This window comes from Ambystoma mexicanum, chromosome 11 (genome assembly GCF_040938575.1).
Source record: "Ambystoma mexicanum isolate Mex_15411 chromosome 11, UKY_AmexF1_1, whole genome shotgun sequence".
Classification (NCBI taxonomy): Eukaryota; Metazoa; Chordata; class Amphibia; order Caudata; family Ambystomatidae; genus Ambystoma; species Ambystoma mexicanum.
Genome location: NC_090934.1, coordinates 929,851,838 through 929,874,172, shown reverse-complemented (window position 1 = coordinate 929,874,172; position 22,335 = coordinate 929,851,838). Strand labels below are relative to the sequence as shown.

The 22,335-nt window shown below is 45.4% G+C and overlaps 1 protein-coding gene across 1 annotated transcript in view; it reads left to right on the top strand.

The window, feature by feature from the left end:
• EPS8L2 (EPS8 signaling adaptor L2) overlaps nucleotides 1-22,335 on the top strand; it is a 473,245-nt gene that overhangs the window by 435,885 nt on the left and 15,025 nt on the right. Inside the window, exons 17-18 of the mRNA XM_069624038.1 lie at nucleotides 16,051-16,182; nucleotides 21,106-21,226. Coding sequence (XP_069480139.1) covers nucleotides 16,051-16,182; nucleotides 21,106-21,226 — 253 coding nt within the window. The remainder of the gene's footprint in view (nucleotides 1-16,050; nucleotides 16,183-21,105; nucleotides 21,227-22,335) is intronic.

Below are 22,335 nucleotides of genomic sequence, written 5' to 3'. Positions count from 1 at the left end.
CTGGTGTCCCTTGTGCTGACGCCGGTTGTGGCGCATGTGTCTGCGTCTGCATGTGATCTTGGGCATAATAGTCTGGCTGTTCCATCTGATATGCTGGTTGGTACGTCATCCCCCCATTCTGCTGTACTTCATCCCTGCTTCTGCACAGTCGTGATGTGAACAATTCTACCATACGTCCAGCATTGTGCTTGAACCCCCATCGGTCTCACCTGTCCTCTGTTAAACCTGTCTCCATTGGGTGTCAATACCCTGGTCCCCGGGCATTCCTCCCCGTCCTCGTGGCCAATAGTTGCTGTCGGCTCTTCCCACAAAACTTCCTCCCGGCAAACCTGTGGTCGATTTTGCGTGTTCCGAGTAACTACTCCCGCTCCACTTGTCAGCATCACCCCTTCCATTGTATACTTCAATAGCTTCTTCTGCACTAACTTTGCTTCTTCCTGCTTCCTCTCCTCGCACTTTTTTCTCGCATTCTCCTACATTAGTCGAAAATAATGTACTATAGTTCGCTGAATTTCTGACCATGTGTTAATCAGCAGGCGGGAGGCGTATTTGAGGGTGCACCAAATCCTTTTATTCAGAACAAAAAAAAAAAAAACTTTAAATGCAGTTTTCAACACAAGCACGATTTTCGTTTTTTCAAGGAAGCACTCCTTTCACTTTCCTGAACAAGGCCTTAAATCAGGGTTGGTGCTGTGACACGGGTTAAGGCCAAATTAATGTAAAGAAAGAAAAAAAAACAGAAGTCTTTTAAATGTCCTTGCCTTTTATTGTGGGCTTCTTTTTCCTCCTAAGGCATCTACTAAGCGTTGCTTCAGACTTCCTATCTGAAGTTCAATAAAAAAAAAAGATGTCCATTTCGGTAACCTTTTCTTTCCTTGGTTCCGTGGGTTAAAGTAAACATTCCATAAATCAATGCCCGTGTCGTCTAACAGCCAGCATTTATCCCGGCCAAATGGTGCTTTTCAAGTAAGCCCCTGTCAGAGGGACTCTGCGTTTTTCTGCGGCGAGAGTTCGCGCATATGGACTTCTTGCATGCCTGTGGCTCTGGCAATCAGTATGCCCAGTTAAAACCTGCTGCCTCCTCCTTCCATTTCTCCTTGCACTCGCCTTCTCCCTGGATAAAGAAAGAACAGACAGCCTCTCTGAATCCACGCATGCGTTAAAAATGCTGTCCTCCCCTCCCCTCCCAAGTCCAGGTGTGTTCAATCTTTCCGTGCTCTCATGAATCAACCCCACCCTTTCCTCGCTTTTCTCTCTGGGCTCTCCCACCTGACCTCCCTGGTTATTATTGGATTCCACCCGCCCTCCTGATATTCTGTCCGTTCTGAATGCCTTTCTTCTGCTGAGGTAATAAGGTAGGTGAAGGTCACTATGCATTTTGGAACTAAGTGATTTGGCAGCTTTTCTTCGTGATTCAGCATAGTGCATTGTGGGAGAAGTAGTTTTCTGACAGGTAGTCTCTGTAGATTTTATTTTGGAATCTCCTGGCAGAGTGGGTTTTTTCATTATGTGCGGCATGTTTTCACCGTCCATGAGTGTAGGTACAGGGTGTTCTGTTAACTTCATGTTGGTGAGTGGGCTAGATGTCCCGCCACTGTTCAAATTAGGTGACTCCGGGGGTGTATCCTCACACCATGGCATCACTTCTATTCCCAACAAATTTCTTCAGTTGCTTCTGTACCTGCTTTGGTAGCCCATGGCTTAATATGTGATAAATAAGCCCCACTTTTTATCCCATGGCTCTCGTCTTGAAACGTCAATGTTCTTGGATCTCCTGAATATATTGAAGTGGGTCTTCATCATCAGGCATATTGTGTACCATACGAGTGCTTATTTCAGATGTGTCTGGGTACTGTACTCTTAGAGCTTTCCATACAGCAGTTATTGTTCTGTGCCGTCACTCCGGGATACCCTGCCCATTTCCAAACACCGTCAGTTACCTCCCCAAGAGTGGCTGAAAGTAAACTCTTCTTGTCACCCACTGACAATGTTATCGCTGCTGTCAGACTTCCAAACTCATAAATCCATTTCCCTGCTCATACAGTCAATGAGGGTAAATTAGACCACAAATTATCCTTGTCCATCTGTTGCCATGGTATATATTGTGGTCACCCACCACCCTTTTCTAGCAACAGAAACGGTATCAATTGCATTCCCCTGTCATGTCTCCCTCTGTCTTCGGTAGTTGTGAACGCTCTCGTCATGCTCACTCTTTTCCATCCCAGTAAAACTCTGAGCCTCTGTGTATATGAGGTAAATCTGCACTATGTGTTCTGCTTCTGGGACGCTCCTGGCGTCCTTCAGGTTCTCCCCCATTTTTCTCCGCATCTTCCACTTCTCCCCACAGTGTACCTCTTACAGGGCATATTTCCCTGGTGGGGCAACGAGGCCTCCTCCCTTCATCTTCGTCCCTTTCCCTCGTCCTCATCTGACTCCATAATCCCGATGCTATCATCACTGCCCTCTCCTCCCTTGTCTTTAAAATGAAGTCTCCTCAACATGCGTTTCTCCTGTCGTTTCCCCATCACCTTTTCCAATGAATGAATGCCATACTGCTGCTTGTCTTTGGGTCAGATACACTATCCATACTGCTCTCATACATACCCCATTCTCCTTCATATCCCCTTTTCTTAATCATCATTTAGACATGCCAGTCCTGCCATGGTGTCTGCTATCCCCCTGAGATGTCGCTGTCTACACCTGTCTCTTTCCGGTTGCTGTCTCCTATTCTTCTCTTCTTCTTCTCTGCTTCAACACTCTTTAAGAAGTCTTTCAATTTCCAACTTTCTCTTCTCTCTCTTCACTTGCAATTGCTTCTTTTTCTTCCTCTGCTTTCCTCGTCGCCTTTTCCTCTATCTCTTCTGCCTTTTCCTCTCTTTCCTCCTTTTCCTTTTCTTCTGCCTTTTCTTTTTCCCTTTTCAGATGCTCTTGCTCCTCTCTTCCCTCTCCACTTCCTTCATTATCTCTGCCCATTGTGAAAAACCAGAAGGTGTTTCACTTCCCAGACCCCGGGGATCCTTTGCTCAGGTGGCCAGGGCACTGATATCACCTTTGGATCCAGGCCCTAGGTGTGAACAAGTGTGGGAGGATCACCTGAGTGAGAGGTCCTCGGGGAGTGGGACAGGGAGACCTAATGGTGAGACGCAGTATCTCCCTTCTTGTAGTTCGCCACAATCGCACAACCCCTTTACCATTTTGTGACATTTCCAAATGCACAGCATCTACCCCACCCCATTTTCACATAGTACTGTGAAGAAAAAGATACAAAACACCTTACGATACAGAGGAAAGACGACCACCAACCACCCTCATGTTGTCCCGCTAATGAGATCAGGCAGGGTCAGGCATTTAATTGTAATCATACACACCTGACCCCTATTACCTTTCCTTACATGGTTAAAAATAGAAGCATGAGAGTACACTCTGAGCGAGGCAAAGCACATGAGGAAATAGCAGTTTCGAGATGGCAGCTGAGCAAGAGAGGAAAGACAGAAAAACCAAAGGAGATCGCAAGGATGGAAATTCCCTTGACCTTTTCGACAAGGAACCGCTACTTTCCAGAGACCTCGAGAATAGAATGCGTAAGACCAGGAAACCCGGCTGAAGAATCCTGCATTGTGTGTTGGAGATACCCGAGCCCTCCCGCATCAATAATAAAGGCGGGGAGAATCGCCAGCCTCCATGGTACCATCCTTGTCTCCAGGAAAGCAGCTGCAGTGAAATCAACACAGCCGTTGAGTTGGATAGACCGATGCAAGACCGGTCTGTGTTGATGCTAAGGTTGCAAGCAGCAACATTGTATGGCGAGCGCTGGAACAAACGTTGTGAAAACGCATGCGATAAGCGGCGCAAGGAGGTGCAAGTGAAGTTGAACTGCAGATGAGTGATTGAACTTTAAAGCAAGCTACAATACCTTTGATAGAGTGGTCCAGCACTGCGTGGGTGCTCAATCAAAGGTCTCTGTAAGGTATCCAGCTGTAAGTGACAAAATTAGAAACATTTCGTCTGAGCCCAGCAGAGAGAGATCAAATTAATGAGAACTAATAAATCAGAATCGAAGTGGTCCTCCGATGGGCCAAGCAAAATCCTGTGCACAATCGAAGGTCTTTGATTTTGATGTAGAGAAAGTTTGGAAAAGTACATGAGTTTGGTCCGAGCCCAGCAGAGGGAGATCAATTGAAGGTTGTGTGTTAAAGTGGGTCTCAGCCTGGGAGAGGGGCACCCGGGGTGAACAGCAAATCACCCAAGAAGTTGTATAAGTGAAAATCCTGTGAAGAAAGGAACTTTACTGCTTTGTCGTGTTTCATAAGGCCCTCTGAATAAGAGGCTTTGAATGGCAAAGAGACTTTGGCACAGAAGGCCCTGATGTGGAAGTTTTGAACTGCATCCTCGTGCTAGAGAAGCCAGAGAGTGTGGTGCCTTGTACCGTGCTGAAAACGTGGGGAAAGTAAGCCAACAGCTTGAATATCCTGACATAATTTCTTAAACACTTCATTTGCATAACATTATTTCCCACACTATTTGTATTTAGAAGTAAGGATTGGCAATAGGTTTATTAGTATAGGCCCTTTTATTTTGACAGACTTGACTAGGACTGCGTTATTATTTGATGGTCGTAGATTACTCCATCTTTTGATTTAGGATTAGATAGACATTTTTCAAACTCAATTGAAGTTCAATAAATACCCTTGAACTGTGATCACTTGTGTCTGTCTTACTGTTTGATACCATGCCTTCCTTACACCATTCTCTGTCTTCCTTTTATGTCCCGTTATGATTTGAATCTTCATCTCCCATACATCTATGCTGGTCTGCAGTCCTTCCATCCAATTTGAGCAATCTGTCCCCCATACCCACTTGTTTGTCGGGACTGTCACTTCGTTATTCCCCACTGCATCCCAATATCTTTGTGTTCTCCCTTCAGTTTTGCTTGCAGATCGCTGCTCTCTTTGCATTCGTAATTTATAGCCTCTTTTTTGTTTTATTTGCCTGCTTCGTGCCGCTAAGCGTGTCCTCACTGCCATACACGGGTGGTACATAAACTGGGTTAGTATATCCTGCCACTGCTTTTAATTCCTTCAAGGGGTAAAATCCCCGACTTTCTGTTGTGGGTTCTGTGGTTTGGGAAGAAGAGCCTTGAGTGATTGACCCCTTGCATGGCGTTGGCTCAGCATCCACTCTCTCTTCGGTGGGTCCTCTTCTCCATCCTGGAACATTTTCAATAGCTCCAATATAGCTAATCTGTTACTCAGTTTCGTCCCTTTTTAGGCAGCATGTAAATACATGGTCATGTGTTGAAGCACATATTTGAAAAGACTGCCCTCCAGGGGCCATGTCTTTGCCATTTTGCCATCTGTATTGCGAGTCCAATGCTGAAGGGGTGTATCCTCCATGGTGGCACGTCACTTTCTGACTGCTGATACTTGCTTGACCTCAAATCGGGACGTTTGAATACCTTGTCAATTTCGTAAATGTAACAATTATTGTCCATTTTCAATTAAATTCTCCAAAACCCTGACAGTTCTCAAGCCATGCCTCCAGCTCTGGCTCACCACCATCAATAAGAGCGTGCTCCATGCACCGCCCACACTGTATTCTCTGCCATTAAAGGCTAAATCACAGTTCTTCACTTGCTCCTCGAGCCCAACCCAGATGGCGCAACACTCCTTGATAATCTGAACATCATTTCTTCAAGTTGAAATCCATCATCTTTTGTTTCCAACACTTCCCGTTTCTCTCCTTTTCCACTTTCTCTTACCACCACATCTGTGCCCCTATCGCGGGCCTTTGCTCCCAAAGAAACACACCAAGTCCTATTCAACAACCTTATGCTTGACATCACAAGCTCAAAGAAAAACCCTAATACTTCAAATATATTCCCAGCGATTACAACACCCCAAGACACAACAACATGAATGAAATAATCTATGGCTGTCTTCCTGCCTCTCAAATCACAGGGAATACCAAAATCATGTGGTCCTTCTTCTATACCACTACATAAAGGAATACAACTCAATGAGATAAACTAAGAAACCACCTTCCGCAGCCTAAGCAAGCGCCTAGACATAGGGATTCATACATAAGTCATCCGTAAACCAAGCTCAACCGCCTAGAAAACAGGTATCCTTTTAATGATCTTTTTCTTATTTTTCATCCGTAAGCTAAACTGACTGACTACAAACAGGAAATCTTTTTATTGTATTTTTCTGTATTCATCAGTAACCCTGCTAACATGCCAGGAAACAGGGATCCTTCCCAAAAATATGGAGACGCAACAACAAACGACACTTCCCCTCCCAAATAATTGCTTTATAGCTGAGTCTATACTTACACTCCATGGATCTGTGTAAGTGCCTCGGACCCTGCCTTTCCCACTATCTGCCACTCCGCCGTCCGGTCTGCTTGGCGTCCCACGGGGAGCAGACAGGAATTTCTCCAAGGTTGACGACCTTTTCAGTATCCATGCGTGGCTTTTCAGCCAGATGCTTGCGGGTCACAACGCATCCCTTCAGGGACGTGGTGGAAAAGACACCCTTAATGCGAAAGGTCTTAGCAGCCCTCCTCTGCTACCACTTCTAATATAGTAGCAGAGGAACTATGAGCTGTCTCCCCAGTTACTTGCAGTAGGAACTGGACCCTGGAAATCAACTGCCCCAAGAACAGGAGACTCAGCCATAGGACAATGTTCACTGTCTTTATTCATAGTTAAAAATGGCAGGGATCGCAACATGAAATACGCATAATTCTTCACGAGCTCTCACTCTCCAGACGTATTTAATCATTTGGGTCTCCCTCTTCAATACCATCAAGGGTGTTAGCTCAAAGATCCTGTTGTTGCTGGTCATGTATGTACCATGTATGTGCCTGTAACAGCAATTGTGTGTGTGAAACTTGCCGACTTTCTTTGTAATCATAAGGAGCCTCTAAGTGCTTACCCCACATCCCTTTTCATATATTTGTATTCTTATCACCCTTTACTTGCACATCCTGGGTTTTAGTGTACATGTGTCTTGGTTCCTGAGTGTATGTTGTTTGACTCAAAGCTATTCACTGTGTGATTGTGTGCACATTTCCCTTGCCATATTCACTGCATTTGTCCTCTCATGACACTCTCATTATGTAGTCTTGTTATGTTATCATAACTGGGACGAGTATGAGCGTTGCAGTGATGATTCTCACTATTCTTGTACACTCTTGACACTTTGTCTCTACTGGGACGAATATGAACGTTCCAGTTATGTTAGATTCCCTACCCGGGTACCCACTTTCCATGTTACCTTTATGACATCACTGGGATTTCTGGCAGGTCGGGATCCTCTTCCTTGGATGTCAGGTCGGCTTCTCCGTTCTTCGCTCCTCCTCTGATCAGCACGCAGGCGAATGGTATCATTGTTGTTTATGGACTCCCAAGTCCACCAGGGTTCGGTCAAACTAACCACTTCTTACCCCCTCTCTCTTAGGATGCCTTGCATCTACCTCAGTATCTCTCGTCTCACTGCCCCTTAAGTGCCACACACTAGAAGCTGCACTTTGGCTTATTCCCAGCATAGGACGCTGTGCGTCCCAGTTTCTCTCAGCCTCTCTCTCCCCCCCCCCAGCTGATTTGAAACTCTCAGATTCTCCTCTCACTAAAGTCTCCACCTCTCAGATTTATGACGCTGCCGTGGGACTTCCCCAGCGTAGTGTCAAAGTCCTTCTCTATTTTATTTACACTCTGTATTCCTCCTGGTTTTCTTTGTCTTAATACAGATAAGTATTTCCTAACAGGTATACTCCAAGCTTTTGGTTGACAATAACACATTTTAGTTTGTTCTTCATGTTTTCTTTTACTAGGTGGTATTGAAAATTGGTTGTGGATATGTTGCTTAAGGAGTTTGTTATAAGAACGGGAGTCCTTGACCCCAGAGTGGAAGTCTCTCCCAGTGCGGTCCCACTTGTCTCTACCTCTAGGAAGGGTATCACGTGGCGGGTCCACCTCCCTAGCCTCACAGGCAAAGGCTCCTCACTGGCGAGAAGTGATGGAATCCTGTGATTCATCACATAGCCCATCAATATTGTAATGATTAGGGTCTTGCAAGAACTTTAGTATTTCCTGTGCCATATACAAGGCTTTCAAGTAGAAGCTGGGAGAGACTGTTGTGGACCAAGAGAATAGGACCTTGTCAGAAAGAACAAATGGGAAACCTGGTTCTCCATTTGCTCATAATATGGGATAATTACAGGATAAGGGATCTGCCTTGGTGTTTTGGGGGCTGGGTTTATAGGTACCCTCAATGTGACAAAACATGTACCCATTGGGAATGTTTCTGTTGGAGCTATGAGCCATTTTGCGATAGCCTAGATTACAATGGTCTATTAAAACTGTGATGGACAGTTGGGCCTCTTCCAGATACATTTGCATGTGCTACAGAGGAAGCCTACAGCCTCTTAGCCAGCTTCAGTTTGAATCCTATCAAGGGCTTCTTTTATTAGACACATTATGTCATGTTTTGTTGATTTATTTGTGTACTGCTGCCACTTGCATGGGCTCCAGGTGCCCATGTGGTTCTGTAAGAAAGTGAGTGGGGATGGTTAGTGAGGGGAAAAGGGATAGGATAAAGGTTGTGCTCTTCTGCTGATGCTTGCAAAACCAGGAGAAACTTGTGTTTGTGCATGTCAGCTTTCTGGGTGTGATTTGTGTGCACTGGGCTGCTTGTGTCCAGAGTGATAACGTCCAGTGTCTGGGTTGTTTGTTGTTCTCGGCTGTTTGTTCTTGTGGCAGGTGTGTGGCTTTTGTGTTTTTGTGTAGTATGGCTGGCCCCTTTGGGCATTGTGTATTATGTGGGAGGTATGCAGGAGAGGAGAAGGAGCGGGGCTTGTACGTTACTAGCCTTTGGCTGAGCGTGTGTGGTTGTTTTATTGTCGGTTCCACGATCCGTACTGTCCCATGTTTGCCTTGGGACTGGTGTATGATTTGTGGTGGTGCCGTTTCTGTGCTGTTCTCTATGAATTGAATGGCCAGGTTTTCAATCATTTTCTCAAGGTTAAGTGATCTTCCGCCATAGTTTGGCTATCAAACGGGAGAAAGCAGTTCCTTCGAATTTCCTTTTCTCATAGTGTTTTGTTTTGATTTGGATGTCATTGCTCGGTCTTTGGTTTCTTCCTTGTTGCTAGCGGTTGATTTTGGCTTGGAGAAATTCAGCTTCTTGTCTATGTAGTGATTGGTGAGCTATGGAGAGGGCTTTAAAGTTAATGCGTTTTTTTACTGGAAGACAGTTTAGGCTTCTCAGGGCTGGTGTGATGTGGTCTCTTCTGTTTAGTGTCATGAGTAGTCTTGCTGCAGTATTTTTGATGCATTGGAGTTTCTTTGTGAGGCGCTCTGACATTCCAAGGTAGAGACTGTTAGCGTAGTCTAGTCTCGATAATTAGAAGGATTCTGTGTGGGAAGGTAAAGCAGGGGAGTATTCCTCTAATTAGTCACAGGAGGTAGAAGCATTTCTTTGCTATTGGGTTGACTTGTGGTTCTAGTGAGAGTCTGTTATCCATGAGTATTCACAGGTTTTCTATCACTGAAGATGTCTCTGGTTGGTTTCCCATGCAAGGTGGCCAGCCCAGGTGTATGTGTTGCATTGTCTTCTGGCGGGAGATCATTATTTCTGTTCTGCTTGGGTTTAGTTTGAGATTGTTGTTTGTCATCAAGGTGTATATGTCCGTGGGGTGCTTGTTGAGGGTGGTGTTTGGGTTTTGGGTTGAGGTTATCTTGAAGATGAGTTTGGTATCGTCTTCATAGTTGTAGGCGGCCAGTCCATGGGTTTGAATGAGTTTCATAAGGGGGACATGTAGATGTTGAATAGCAGTGGGGAAGAGGCTAGATCATTGTGGAAGGTGATGTTTTTGGTGTTAAATGTAAATGGCAATAAGTATGTTCTTTCAGTTCGGTTGGTGAGGAAAGATTTCAGCCATTGAAGTGCAGAGTTCTTTATGCCGCATTCCTCCAGTCTCTGGATTAGTGTTGTGTGCCTGATGGTGTCAAAAGGCGGCTGATATGTCAAAGTATGAGGGCCGATTGGGTGCTGTTGTCTGCATTTATTTGTAGGTCTTCCCATATGGATTGAAGTTCTGATTCCATTCCTCTCATGGGTCTGAAGTCGACTTGGAACTGGTTGAGTGTCCCATTGCTTTCCACATGTTTGAGTAGTATTTTGTAGATATGGTTCTCAAGTAGTTCCGCTGGGTTCGATATGGGTCTGTAGTTGGTGGGGTGCCCAGCATTTCCTGTTTAGTTTTTCTAGGAGGGGCTTGATGAATCCTGATTGAAAGGTTTTAGGTACTATTTCCGTGTGTAGGGATAGGTTAATTAGTACCCGGAAGTATGATGCTGGCGTTCTGTGGTTGAAGATTTGTTTAAGAAGCTCGGTGGGCATGGCTCACTAGGAGATTCTGTGAGGTTGGTTTCTTTTATTAGTTTGCTGAAGGTTTCTTCATTGGTAGGTTTGAAATGATAGTTTTGTGGTGGTTGGTGGCATGTTAGTTTCTGGTGGTTCCAGAGTTGTGTTTTTTTTAGGGCGGCTTGTGTTAATGTTCTGATGATTTGCTTCTATTTTTGTTCTTAGGTGGTTTGTGATGTCACATAGGGATTGTGATGGTACGATGCATTTGTTGCACAAGGTTGGGTTTTTGATTTCCTTGATTTTGAATAGTTCTTTTTGTGGGTTTGTTGCCATGTGATTTTTGTACTGTAATATGCGCGTTTTGCTTTCAGGACTGCTGATCTGTAAATTCGGATTTGTCATCAGCATTTGTTTTTGTCGAATTCATTGTAATGATTTCTCTATTTTTTTCCAGTTTGCGGTTTGTTTTTTGAGTTCCCTCAGTTCTTCTGTGAACCGTCTTGGTACCAGTGGGGTGGTGTTCGGGAATCAATCTCTGCAGAAAATTGCATCGAAGGTGGATTTGTCCGTTTACTATTTGCTTGAAGTGGAGGGTTTCCAGTAGGGTGCTGAGAGAGCTTGCTGTGACTTTATTTTCTCTTTTGAACCAGATGTTGAAATCCCCCAGAACAATTATGTTATCATGATAAGTGGAGAGGTTGGCAATGGCGTCAGTGAGATTCGTAGAAAAGTTGGGGTTATAGGATGGTGGTCTGTAGACCAGGAGGAACAGTAGGTTTGATTGGTCGTTGAGCTTGATGTTGATTAGGAGTGATTTGCCATCTTCTTCATCAGCTGGGGTAAGTGGTGTGGCGCAGATGTGGTCTTTGTGTGCCTTTGCGATTCCTCCTTTTTGGTTCTCTTTGTTAGAATGCATTAGTTTGAAGATGTCTGGTATGGCTTAGTGGCCGATTGTTATGTAACTGTCTGATTGCTATGTTTCTGTGAAGAAGAGTGTGGCGGTGGAACCCACACTTAGGTCAGACATTTTTTTTTGTGCTTGGCCATGGATCTTTTGTTGAGTAGGCTGCAGTGTAGGGTGTGTGCTGTATGTTGTTGCATATCCATACTTGCGTCTCGGTTGGGGTGATATTTGTCAGATTTTCGGTTCTCTCTTGGATGAGGTTTTTTGCTGGTTGTGTAGTTGGGGCCTCTGTCTCTTCATTGAGGAGTTCAATTACATTGGGTGACTGGTTTCTTTGTTCTGGTTTGTAATAGTGGGTTGTTTGGTTGTATGTTTGGTCTTTTTTCCAGTCTTTGATTACGTAAGAGGTGTGGATTAGCTCTGGGTCCTGCTGGGGTCTTTCCAAAAGTGTCTTTAGAGTTGCGTTCTGTGTTTTGTGACGTGCTGTTTGGCAGTCTGGTGGGGTCCACTCTACGGATGTTTGGGTCCTTGCTTCTGGGTTGTTCTTCTGTTCCGGTAGGGTTGTAGGTGGAGAGGTACGGGAGATGTATTCAGTGTTTGGTCTGATCTTGGTCTGTATCCTTAGTCCATTTAGTGGTGGCTGATAGGGATTTTGAGAGTTCCGCTAGGTGTTCCGGTTCCATGGGGGTGCGGTTTCCTTCCTCTTTCTATGTTGCATTCTTGCTTCATTGTCCTCCTTGTATCGTGGCATGCTAGTGTTCTAGATGTCTTGGTCTTGGATTGAGGTTTGTGGTATATTCCAGGGGCGGGTGCCCTCGTTAGTTGCTTTCTTTCCTGAGAAAAGTTATAGGTCGTTGTGCTGCAATATACAGTGGTATCTGCCTTGCTGTGGGTGTAGTATTGTGCCTCCTGTTTTGGATTCAGATTCAGATTGCAATATATTCCAGGGGTGGGTGCCCTCCTGGGTTGGTTACTTTCCTGGTCTTGGGTTTACTCTGTGTGCTGCAGCACAGTGGTGTCTGCCTCATTGTGGTTATACGGTTGTGGTGGCTTGATTTATTTCATCTTGGTCTTGCATTCGGGTTTGTGTTATATACACAGGGTGTGTGCCCTCTGGGTAGCTTTCAATCCTCAGATCAGAGCCAAATTGATGCACTGCTTCACCCTGTGGGGTCTGCCTTGCTGTGGTTGTAGGGTTGTGATAGCTTGCTTTTCCACCTTAGTCTTAAGTTTCGGCTTAAGATATCTTCCAGCGGCGGGCTGGCGGCCTACCGGGTTGATTTCTTTCCTGTTGTTGGGTTAAGTTGCTGTTGTGTTGTGACACGCAGTGGCGTCTACCTCGCTAATTCAGTCCAATTCTAGTGTGGCTACATTCAAGGCAGCGTTATCTAAACCATTATGGTTCTAGAGTAGCTAAATTCAACAGTATTGTTGCCTCATTCAGTACAATTGTAGTGTGGCTAATTTCGAAGGGCAGCTGGATTTAAAATAGTGGCAAACATCAGAGCTCAGCTGGATCCAGCACAGTAGCTACTCTTCCTATGCAAATATATTCCATGCAGTGGCAAAATTCAAAGGAACGCTTCATTTAAAATGGTGACAAACTTCAGAGCGCAACTAGATTCAATACTGTGGCTACTCTCCCAATGCAACTAATTTCAATGCAGTGGCAAATTCAAAGGGCAGCATGATTTGAAATGGCAAACTTCAGACCGTGGCATGATTTGAAAACTGTGGCAAATTTCTGAGTGCAGCTAGATTCAACACAGTGGCTGTTCTCCCAATGTAACTAGAATTAGCACAGTGGGAAATTCAAAGGGCAGCAGGATTTAAAACATTGTTAAACTTCAGAGCTCAGCTAGATTCAACTCATTGGCAAAATTCAAAGGGCACTTAGATTTAAAACAGTGGCAAATTTTGAAGCACAGCTCGATTCAGCACAGTGGCTACTCTCCCAATGCAACTAGATTCAACACAGTGGCAAATGTAAAGGGCAGCAGGATATGAAACAGTGGCAAACCTCAGAACGCAGTGTGATGTTCGTGGGATCTCATTACTTCTCCTCAGAGGGGAGCCCTTCCTTGTGAGGCTAGGGAGGTGAGCCTGAACGCAATATTACCCCTAGGGGTGGTGGTAAGTCAGACCTCACAGGAAGAGACTCCCCTCTTGGGGACAAGGGCTTACATCCCATCAAGCAACTCCCTAACCCCCTTTATGAGCCCCTAATACCATCAGGGCTTCAGAAAACCCATCTTGAACAAGTGTTTGCTATTGCAACATCAATCATAACACTCAATTTGAAAACAAACCTACTGAGTAGAAGAAACGTGAGCAAGGCATAAAGATTATTAAATGGTTGGAAGCCATGATTGAGCAATCAATGAAAAATTCTTGAGAGAAAGGACTACAGTCCTATGCTGGAAAGGACCCAGAAAATTCAGATTAAAAGGGTTGAAAGACTAACATCCAGAGAACATGAAGCCCGGGAGTTTCAAGCTAGCAAGGAGGAGGATGCTGCTAAAACCTGGAAGATCCTCCGTCTAGAGAATTCGGCCAGCCCCAGAGAGAAGGAAGCATGGAGAGGGTAGGAAGCTGCCATGCATGCTCGAGGTCAGAAGAAGCGGTGGCGTGACCCTGGAGAGGTGAACTGTGCAGTTCTTGAACAACGCCAAGACCGCTGCAGGATTGACTCTGCAGAGCCGTGATGACGGGGTGAAGGAGTGAACGCCGGAGCCGTCCGCACTCCAGGAGGGATCCCGACTTTGCAGGAACAGCCATTAACGCCAGCACATTGTAAAGAAGGTAATGGGAGTGGCGGGAGACCCGGGAGGGGGGAAAAGGGATACAAGAGTTCTCTCAGCCTACCCAGTGAATGGCTAAGCGTCAAGACAAGTGAAGAGCACTTAGGGACTCAGCCTACTCGTTCCAGTGAAGGGACAAGAATCCAGGGAAGTGAATGAACAGAGAGCCAACTAAAGAAGAATTGTAGAGGAACAAAGCATACATATCTAAGTCTAGAAGGTAGCAAAGAGACACTGCAAGTTGCCAGTAAGGAAAAGGGTCAAAACCCAAAATTTATGAGCCAAGTTACTTTTGTTCAAGGAGAAAGGGGGGCACCCAGGACATGGAAGAGTCCCCCAGAAGAACTGAAAGAACTGATTCCGGGGATTACCAAGAACTATTTAAGGAAATCTCATTGAAGCTGAGAAAGCCTGTCCAGGAGAAGGGAGTCATTCTCCTGGACCATTTATTGTGTTGTTTTGCTCAGTAGTAGTGTCAACATAGATTAGCTTTGGGACAGAGTACGGATTATTGCTTTGGACTGCACTATTGCAATTAGCACCCTATTTAGTTTTGTGTTAGGTAGGGAAAACCCTTAGGGTAGGGATATAAAGGTATTTTTGTATAATTTACACAGTCATGCTTTTTGAAATAACACCACTTGGTCCACCCCCTTCTCGTAACCTACCACAGCAGCCAGATTCAATACAGTGGCGGAGTTCAAAGAGCAGCTAGGTTTAAAACAGTGGCACACTTCAGAGCGCTGCCAGATTCAAACAGTGGCAACATTCTTGGTGCAGTATTAAAACAGTGGCAAGATTTCAGAAGCACAGCACTAGCTGCGCACTCAACTCTTTCCCACCTTACCTGAATTAGTGCAGTAAACGGGAGATGGCTTAGCAGGTGACCCAGGGCAAACAGGTGTTGGAGGTGCCCTTTGCCTTGGCTCTTAACCAGCTGACCGGGTAAGGCTGCCCTGGGGGATATGAGTATGTCCAAGCGAAGCACTGTCACCTGAGCTGATTCAGGCAAATCAATTACAGTGGAGGAGGGCGGTCAGTGGGAGGGAGGTAGGGAGGGTGGGTTGGGGGTGGGAGGGGAAGCCCGAAAACGAATATTTGATGGCATATGGAGGAAAAAACAATAACTCAATGGCCCATTCAAGAGGGGCAAGTCCCTCGCAACTCACCAAGTTCTTCCATCCAGGTGGGAGCTCCTGCATGGTGCGTAGTCAGAGAAAGAAAGGCCTAGAAGCTGGGCAAGCAGCGAGCCCAAGCGAGCATGGTCAGCTGACCTGCTTCAGAGAAACCAATCATAGTGGAGGAGGGTGGGCATTGGGAGGGAAGGAGGGAGGGATGTGGGAGATGGGGAAGCCAGTAATCCCCAATTCCTCACACTCAACCTGGAAATAAGAAGACATGATATTGCTTCCACTTCCCCAGGCTAATTCCTTTCAGTGTAACCCCTGATTTCACCCAATTTATGTGTATAAAGCATGTGTTTGCTTGTCCTTGAGAGCAATTGTGGCTGTCTGGGAAGATGACAGTGATAATCAGTCCTGCCTTTTGTGCAATGCTCCCTGGGAGGAACTGGCTCATTGTGTTGCTGTTTTGACCAGTGTTTTCATCATTTCTGAGGCATGCTTTGAATATAAGGAAATACTTATTGGAATCCTACAACACTGTGTGTTGGTTTTGACATATGTTGGTTTCTTACCTGTGAGTTAGGCATGTTTTTATTGTTTTATATGGTTTTATCTGGTTTATAATGTTTCTGAATTGTATTTTTGTATGCATATGTGTTTTTATAGAACTTTTTTTGTTGCAATTTCCAAAATAAACTTTGACTGACTGGCATGTGTTTGAGTTGTCGTTCTTAAATCCGAATTGAATTTACAAATATCACTGAGTTGGATGAGAACTCAACCATTGAGTGAGTCTTTGGCCCAGCTGCAAGGCTGCAATTTGATTATTTTGTTTATTTTCCCCTGTGCAGATATTGGAGGATAACATGCAGTGGTGGAAGCTCCGGTCACGGAGTGGCCAGGATGGCTATGTTCCCGTAAACATCCTGGATGTGGTGACAGCGGAGGAAGTCTTCAATCACCCCGATCAAGTCTACAGCCAGGTAACGCACCACAGAGCTAGCATTTAAGACACAAAATTAAAGAATGGTTGGCCAATCTGAAGCCATAAATGGGGTAAAGTTTTCTAGTTCTAACCAGGCCACTTCCTTCCAGGCACAAGGTCCTTGCCAGAATTGTTCCAATACTAATGTCCCCCATGGGTGTTTTGTATTATTAAGTGGAAGAAGAGGGAAGCCTACATCAAAGAAGCTTCTTCTGTTCCCTGTGGCAAATAGCTTGGTAGATAGCATGGCTGCTGGGCTCTTTCCCGCCATGCTTATACATCAGCACTAATAGCAGATGAATATGTTGCTGCATAAATGTGGCCAATCCCTGGTCACTGAACCTTTCTTTGCATGCCTCCAGTGAATCGTATGTGCACATATGCAAGGCAAAAATCTGTCCTGAAAATCTTTGCTTCTAACGACCATGGAATGAGCCTGCGAGTGTTGGCCTATTTAGTCATGTCAAACCTAGCACACAAAATTTCAATATCACCCTAATCTAATAACCTGTGACACAATACAAAAATGTGTCAGACAAGTAGCAGGCACATTCCAACAGTGGCAGAAAATCAGATTGCAACGCGGTGTTACCACTTGAGTATGGTCTAGGCATATCTGCACTAGTCTTCTGCACAGCCTAAGTTTAAAGGAAAAGTCATCTTGAGCATCTCGGATATATGAAACCCATTTCTTCCATGCATAGTTGCATCCTCACAGCCCAATGCCTGTATCTGATGCTGACAAGCACTACCACCATGCATGCCACATCTGCATAGTACTAAGAGCTTTTCTGCACCTCATTGGTGCAAGTATAGAACCACAACTGATCAAATGAACCATGGGGTGGGTACTCCTAATATTCACTGGTGCTAAGTGTCTTATTTCCCTCACTAGTCGCCATTTCCATCTGAGCTGTATCTTGTTGTGGATCTTGGTTAAGTTCTTACCTCCCACATACTACAGCCAGCGTGCATTTCGCAAGTTTGAATCCTGCTGTAGATCTGACTCAGTCTTCCATTGTTCAGAATTCAATCAATGGAGTACTATTAAATGGGGTACTAATAACACCTGTGTTATTACAGTGCTTACAAGTGGGTGGAATCTGACCTGAAGAGATATATAGTAGAACACAAATTGATGGTCTTGATGGTTGAAAGCCATACTTTGCTTGCTGTCATCTGTGTTTCTAGATACTTGAAACCCTGTTTATTGGTTTATGGTAGGGAGACGTGCTCGGTGCTTTAAGTGAGATGAGAAATCGAAGTGGGGGTGGGGAGGGTCACTGGCGGCCTAAGTGCCTGACGGTGGGGTGACAAGAGATAGAAGGGTTTTTTGGAAGAGGTGTATCGGGAGTCTGGCACATTGCTGACATTAATCTTGCTGCACCTACCTCTTCATTTGCAGGCAGCCCTTTTATCCTTGCACATCGCCCTGCAGAGATGGTTGTGCTGTAGTGTGGAAATGGTGCCTGCAGGGGTCAGCCACTACGATTAAGAAACAAATGGAGAGCCTGGTACAGCAAAATGAATGCTAGCAATATGTCCTCACCCACTGACCTCTTACAAAATGGCTCCCCCACCTGTTGTCATGCCTATGCAAGAGGTTAGTGGGGATGACAGATGCATTGCTAGCATTCATTTTGCTTCACTCGTCTCTCCATTTGTTCCTTAAATTGCGTCATCAACCCCTGCAGGTAGCCCTTTCCCCACCAGCACTGTAAAAGTGCTGTCCGCATGGGGCGGGTCGGTGAGGAGAACACTGCCTCAGGGTACTTTTTGGAGACTGCAGGGGCTCTGGCCCATCTCACTTAAAGCACTGTATGTGCATGAGCTTGTGACATGTCTGTTTTGGATAAACTAAGGTCTTCCTGCTGAGCTGTGAAATTATTGCGATGGACAGACCCTGCCAAAGAACACGTGGGCGTGCCCATTGAGCAGGAAGCTATATAACTTCTATCCTGGATCCATATTGGTTATGGTGACTACATCTTAAGGGGATATTCATGATCACATTTCATCTACGGGGGTGCAGCTCTCAATATTGTACCTTCCCTATCCAACTGGAAGTTTATAATTGAGGCTATCACTGTTGCAAATCTATGTGCTCATGGCAAAACCCTGTATGAAGCACAAGACGAGGCAATTATATATCGGCTGTCTCTTCTGAGTTCTGAACTGCGACTAATCGTAGGGAAACAAATAGAAGCGTGATATCCCAGTACTTGAACATTAAATTGGCTCCTATTCAGAGCTATAGTGTTCAAGAACTTATCCCACAGAATTTCTCTTAGACTCCAGTGCCATGGAGCTTGTCTTCATGGACCCGCCTTCCTCGAAAGTGCTTGAGGGCAGGATATGCTGTGCAGTGGGCTTTCTGTGATTTCAGAATACACCCAAGTGTGGCATCGAATATCTTGTGGTCCTGGTGGAATTTCAAAGGATAGCTGTTGCATAACAACTGGTAAGTTGCTATGACCACATCTCCTGCTTGTGCTGGATAGCTCTGCAGCAGTGCCTTCAAGGAGCTCAGTCAGAGGATTGGCACCATATCAAATCACACATTATAAGAAGGCCCCTCATCAGGGGTTTAAGGTTATGCCCTTGCTATCTCCTACAAACTCCTTTGTCTTGTATTCTTGCACCTTACTTGTAGCCCCCCTGACTTTATCCCTGCTGCACAGTGCTACCCAGCTAGGTCTGCGCTTTATACATCCCATACATACAGGTTCCAAATAATATTCATGTGGGAGTACTTCCTAAATTGATAGTAAAATGGTTTTTTGGGGTGTAAACATTTCCTAACACCAAAGCGAGTATTTTCATAATCAAGCATATGTTTTTTTTACATACCGTTTTTTGTCATAAATATTTCCTTGTACCCAGTTATTCATGCACATTAAGAGACACATTGTTACCTCTTCAGATCAAGCCGTAGTAATAGTAGAGGTTTTTCCTGTGGCACTAATGGTACTGCGAGTCCGAAAATACCCTGAAGCTGTGTGGGTGAAAGCAGGACAGGCACCTATGTCTTTTCCCCACCTTTGTAGAGAGTATTTTTACTACCCATTTTTTCTGTTTTGAGAGTCGTTTCCTATTTTTATGGAGTAAAAGTGGCTGAAATGCCGCTTACCTGTGGGGCTGCATCATACATGTGTGTATACATGCACTCCTGGAGCACACTTCAGTGAGAATAGAGTTATGCTCCCATCTCCATTTAGCCATGATCATGCTATACACCGAGATGTTTACACATTGAAATGTAGCTAAAGGTTACTTTGGGGGGCGTCTAAATTACAAGGTTCCTCTCACTGGGAAATCAGAGTGGAAACAACTGTTTAGTGGAACAGCCACTGGCAAATGCAGACCCCACATCCCAGAGGTGTAGACAGTGGTGGACTGGCCCACAGGGCAGTCTGCAGATGTCCTGGCAGGCCCCTGTCACATGGGCCTCTTTTGTGACGGCACTGTGACATTTTTACATTGTTGCCTGCATGGTGTATGGAGCCTCCTTTGGTTCCCAGTCCAGCCCTGTGTGGAGAGTGGCTGAAGTGGCAAGAGCAGAAGGTGTTCTGTTTGCTGGATCAGCATTGCTGCCTTTGCAGATCCCCTCCCCTGAGGCCACAGTCCTAGAATCTGATGGCAGAGAAGGCCTACATGGTCAATCCTGAACCCTTTGTCTAGCCTTGGCTCTAGTGCAGATATTATTGCCTTGGCTCCAAGTTACCATAGCTTATCCAAGACCTAGCAGAGGCTTGCCGTGAGGCACAGATAACAGGCCGGAGGGAGGCTTTCTCCAATCTCTCTGCTCTGCTCCCCACAGGCCATGGCAAGCAGAGCTTTTCCATGAGTAATTTGACAGCAGTGCTGGATTATTTCCCGCTCTAGTATGTGAAAGATATGTTGGGGAACCAAAGGTTCACGCAAATGTGCTGATTTAGTCAAACTATCATTCGTAATGTTGAGAAAAAACATCTTATATGCATAAAAAAGCACTTCAATATATGGTGGGGAAGGGAAGTTGGTTGGGAAGGTTTGTTGTCAAGGGTACAGAAGTGGTGTATGCATGCATGGTGATATGATATGATAGATATGATAGGTTATTTATAACGCGCTTAATACCCAGAGGTTTCTAAGCACGGGCCCAGGGATCAAACCTGCGTTGCTCCGTGTCGTCTTGCTTCCAAGGCGAGCACGTTGCCACTGAGCTATCCTCCCGAGACAAGGGGGTGTCAGGAAGAAGGATAATAGAGTGAAATGAGCAATCGCCTATAGTAGAGGGGTATTCTGGGGACAAGGGGTCCCCAAATGGTATGGTGAAGTAAGTGGTAGGAGTAAATGTGAGCTCTAGGAATATAATGTGCTGGAGGACAAGATGCAATCTCGATCAGGCTTAGGGAAGGAAGCGGGTTGCCATTGGTCAAGGAAGGGCAGACGTAGGCATACGGAAGAGAACTGGACATGGCTAGGGGTTGTGCTATGCAAGAGGTGAAGGGTGGAGCTCTGGTCAAGGGAACCCCTGTGATAAATGGTGATGAAAGATGTAGGTGTAGTCCTGGGTGGAGCTGCATTCCTGGAATGTCCACTGGGGGAGAGGCGTGGCCAAGTGTGGAAGAGTGGTCTTCGGAAGATGTGTGGTAAAGATGTGGGCTGTGTCAGTGGTGCAGAGTTTGGAAAAGGTGTTTGTTGAAGGTGTTTTCTACACAAGTGGTATTTATTTATGACCAAGGGGGATACATGTTTTTGTAGGGAAGATGTGAAAGGCTGTTTAATTTGAGTAGTGTGGATACTGGTCCAACGCAGAGAACTTGAGTGACTTGTTTAAGAAATTTGCTCCAAAGTAAATGTTGCATCATAAGGTATAGGGAGTATGACGTGACAGCATGTGTGCCCATTATTTCATGGAGGTCTTCTTGTGTTCTAGGTTCATCCAAAATACAAAGGTGACCTGAGTCCCCGAGGCCCCGGACCTGCTCTTAGTTATGGCGGCGAAAAGTGGACTGGTGAATTGACGGGGCGGCTAGCTTCTCAGGATGCCAAAGATCGTGAGTGTTTGGCTATACATGTATTAAGATAACAAGGTGTTTTGACCAGAGACGCTGACAAGAGTCACTTATAGACATCAGGGCAGTCCTTAAACAGAAGCCTTACAATAGTAGAGTGAGTAGTGAAGCAGTTCACAAGTGGGTGATAAAGAAGTGATTTAACATTGACCACAGACGTTCTAGAGAGAAGAGAGGCAGTCGCGATGAGGATGTAATATGGCAACTGATCAAAGGAGAGGGGTGATGTGTGGGAGTAGGTAGATGTGGGTGCCCCTTCAAGGTAGAGGAGGTGAACCTTAACAAATGATTGGAAGAAGACTACTTATAGTTGCGCTTTTGATGTGGGCAGGAAGTGAGTTCCAGTGCAGAGGGGCAAGAAGGGGCAAAAGGGGAAAAAGAGCAAAATCGAGAAGGAACGCAGAGTGGGTGCGAAAGAGATTGTTGAGAGCACTAGAGCAGAGGGTGTGAGGGGAATGTTTCCGGAGATATTGTCAGCAAAGTAGGGGGGACTGTGGCCATAAAGTGATTTGAGCGCAAGTGGAAGGAACTTGAAGAGAGCTCAGTGTTTCATGGACAGCCAAGTGGCATAGAGACAGCGTTCAGAGGTGGGAAAGGAGCAGGGGATATTGTAGAAGGTATGGGTGGCAAAATAGAGGATGTTGTAGAAGGCAAGAAGGAGAATAGTGGGATGCCTAGGAGGAGGCTTGCACAATAGTCTAGACAATTGATTACAAGGGTTAGAATAAGGGTAGGCGAGAGGAGGGGTGGGGGGTGTTTTCCAAATATTCAGTAGTTGTATTATGGATGCTGTTGAGATAGAAGGGGTGAAGGTTATGATTACTGTTGAAAGGGAGGCCAAGGTTGCCCGCCTTGGGGTAAGGGGAGAGTAAGTCAGGTGGCAAAGAGAATGGTGATGGGAGGAGAAGTAAGGCATTGGAGGCAGGGAGGTAGATAACTTTGTGCTTGGAGGAATTTGGCATGAGTCACTGAAGTGCCATCCAGTGATGGGTAACAGCTAGGCCGTCGACTATGCGGGCAGAGAGTTAAGAAGTGAATGTAGGGAAGGACCGGCAAACTGATGGTAGAAACATCTCAAGGAAGACATGAGT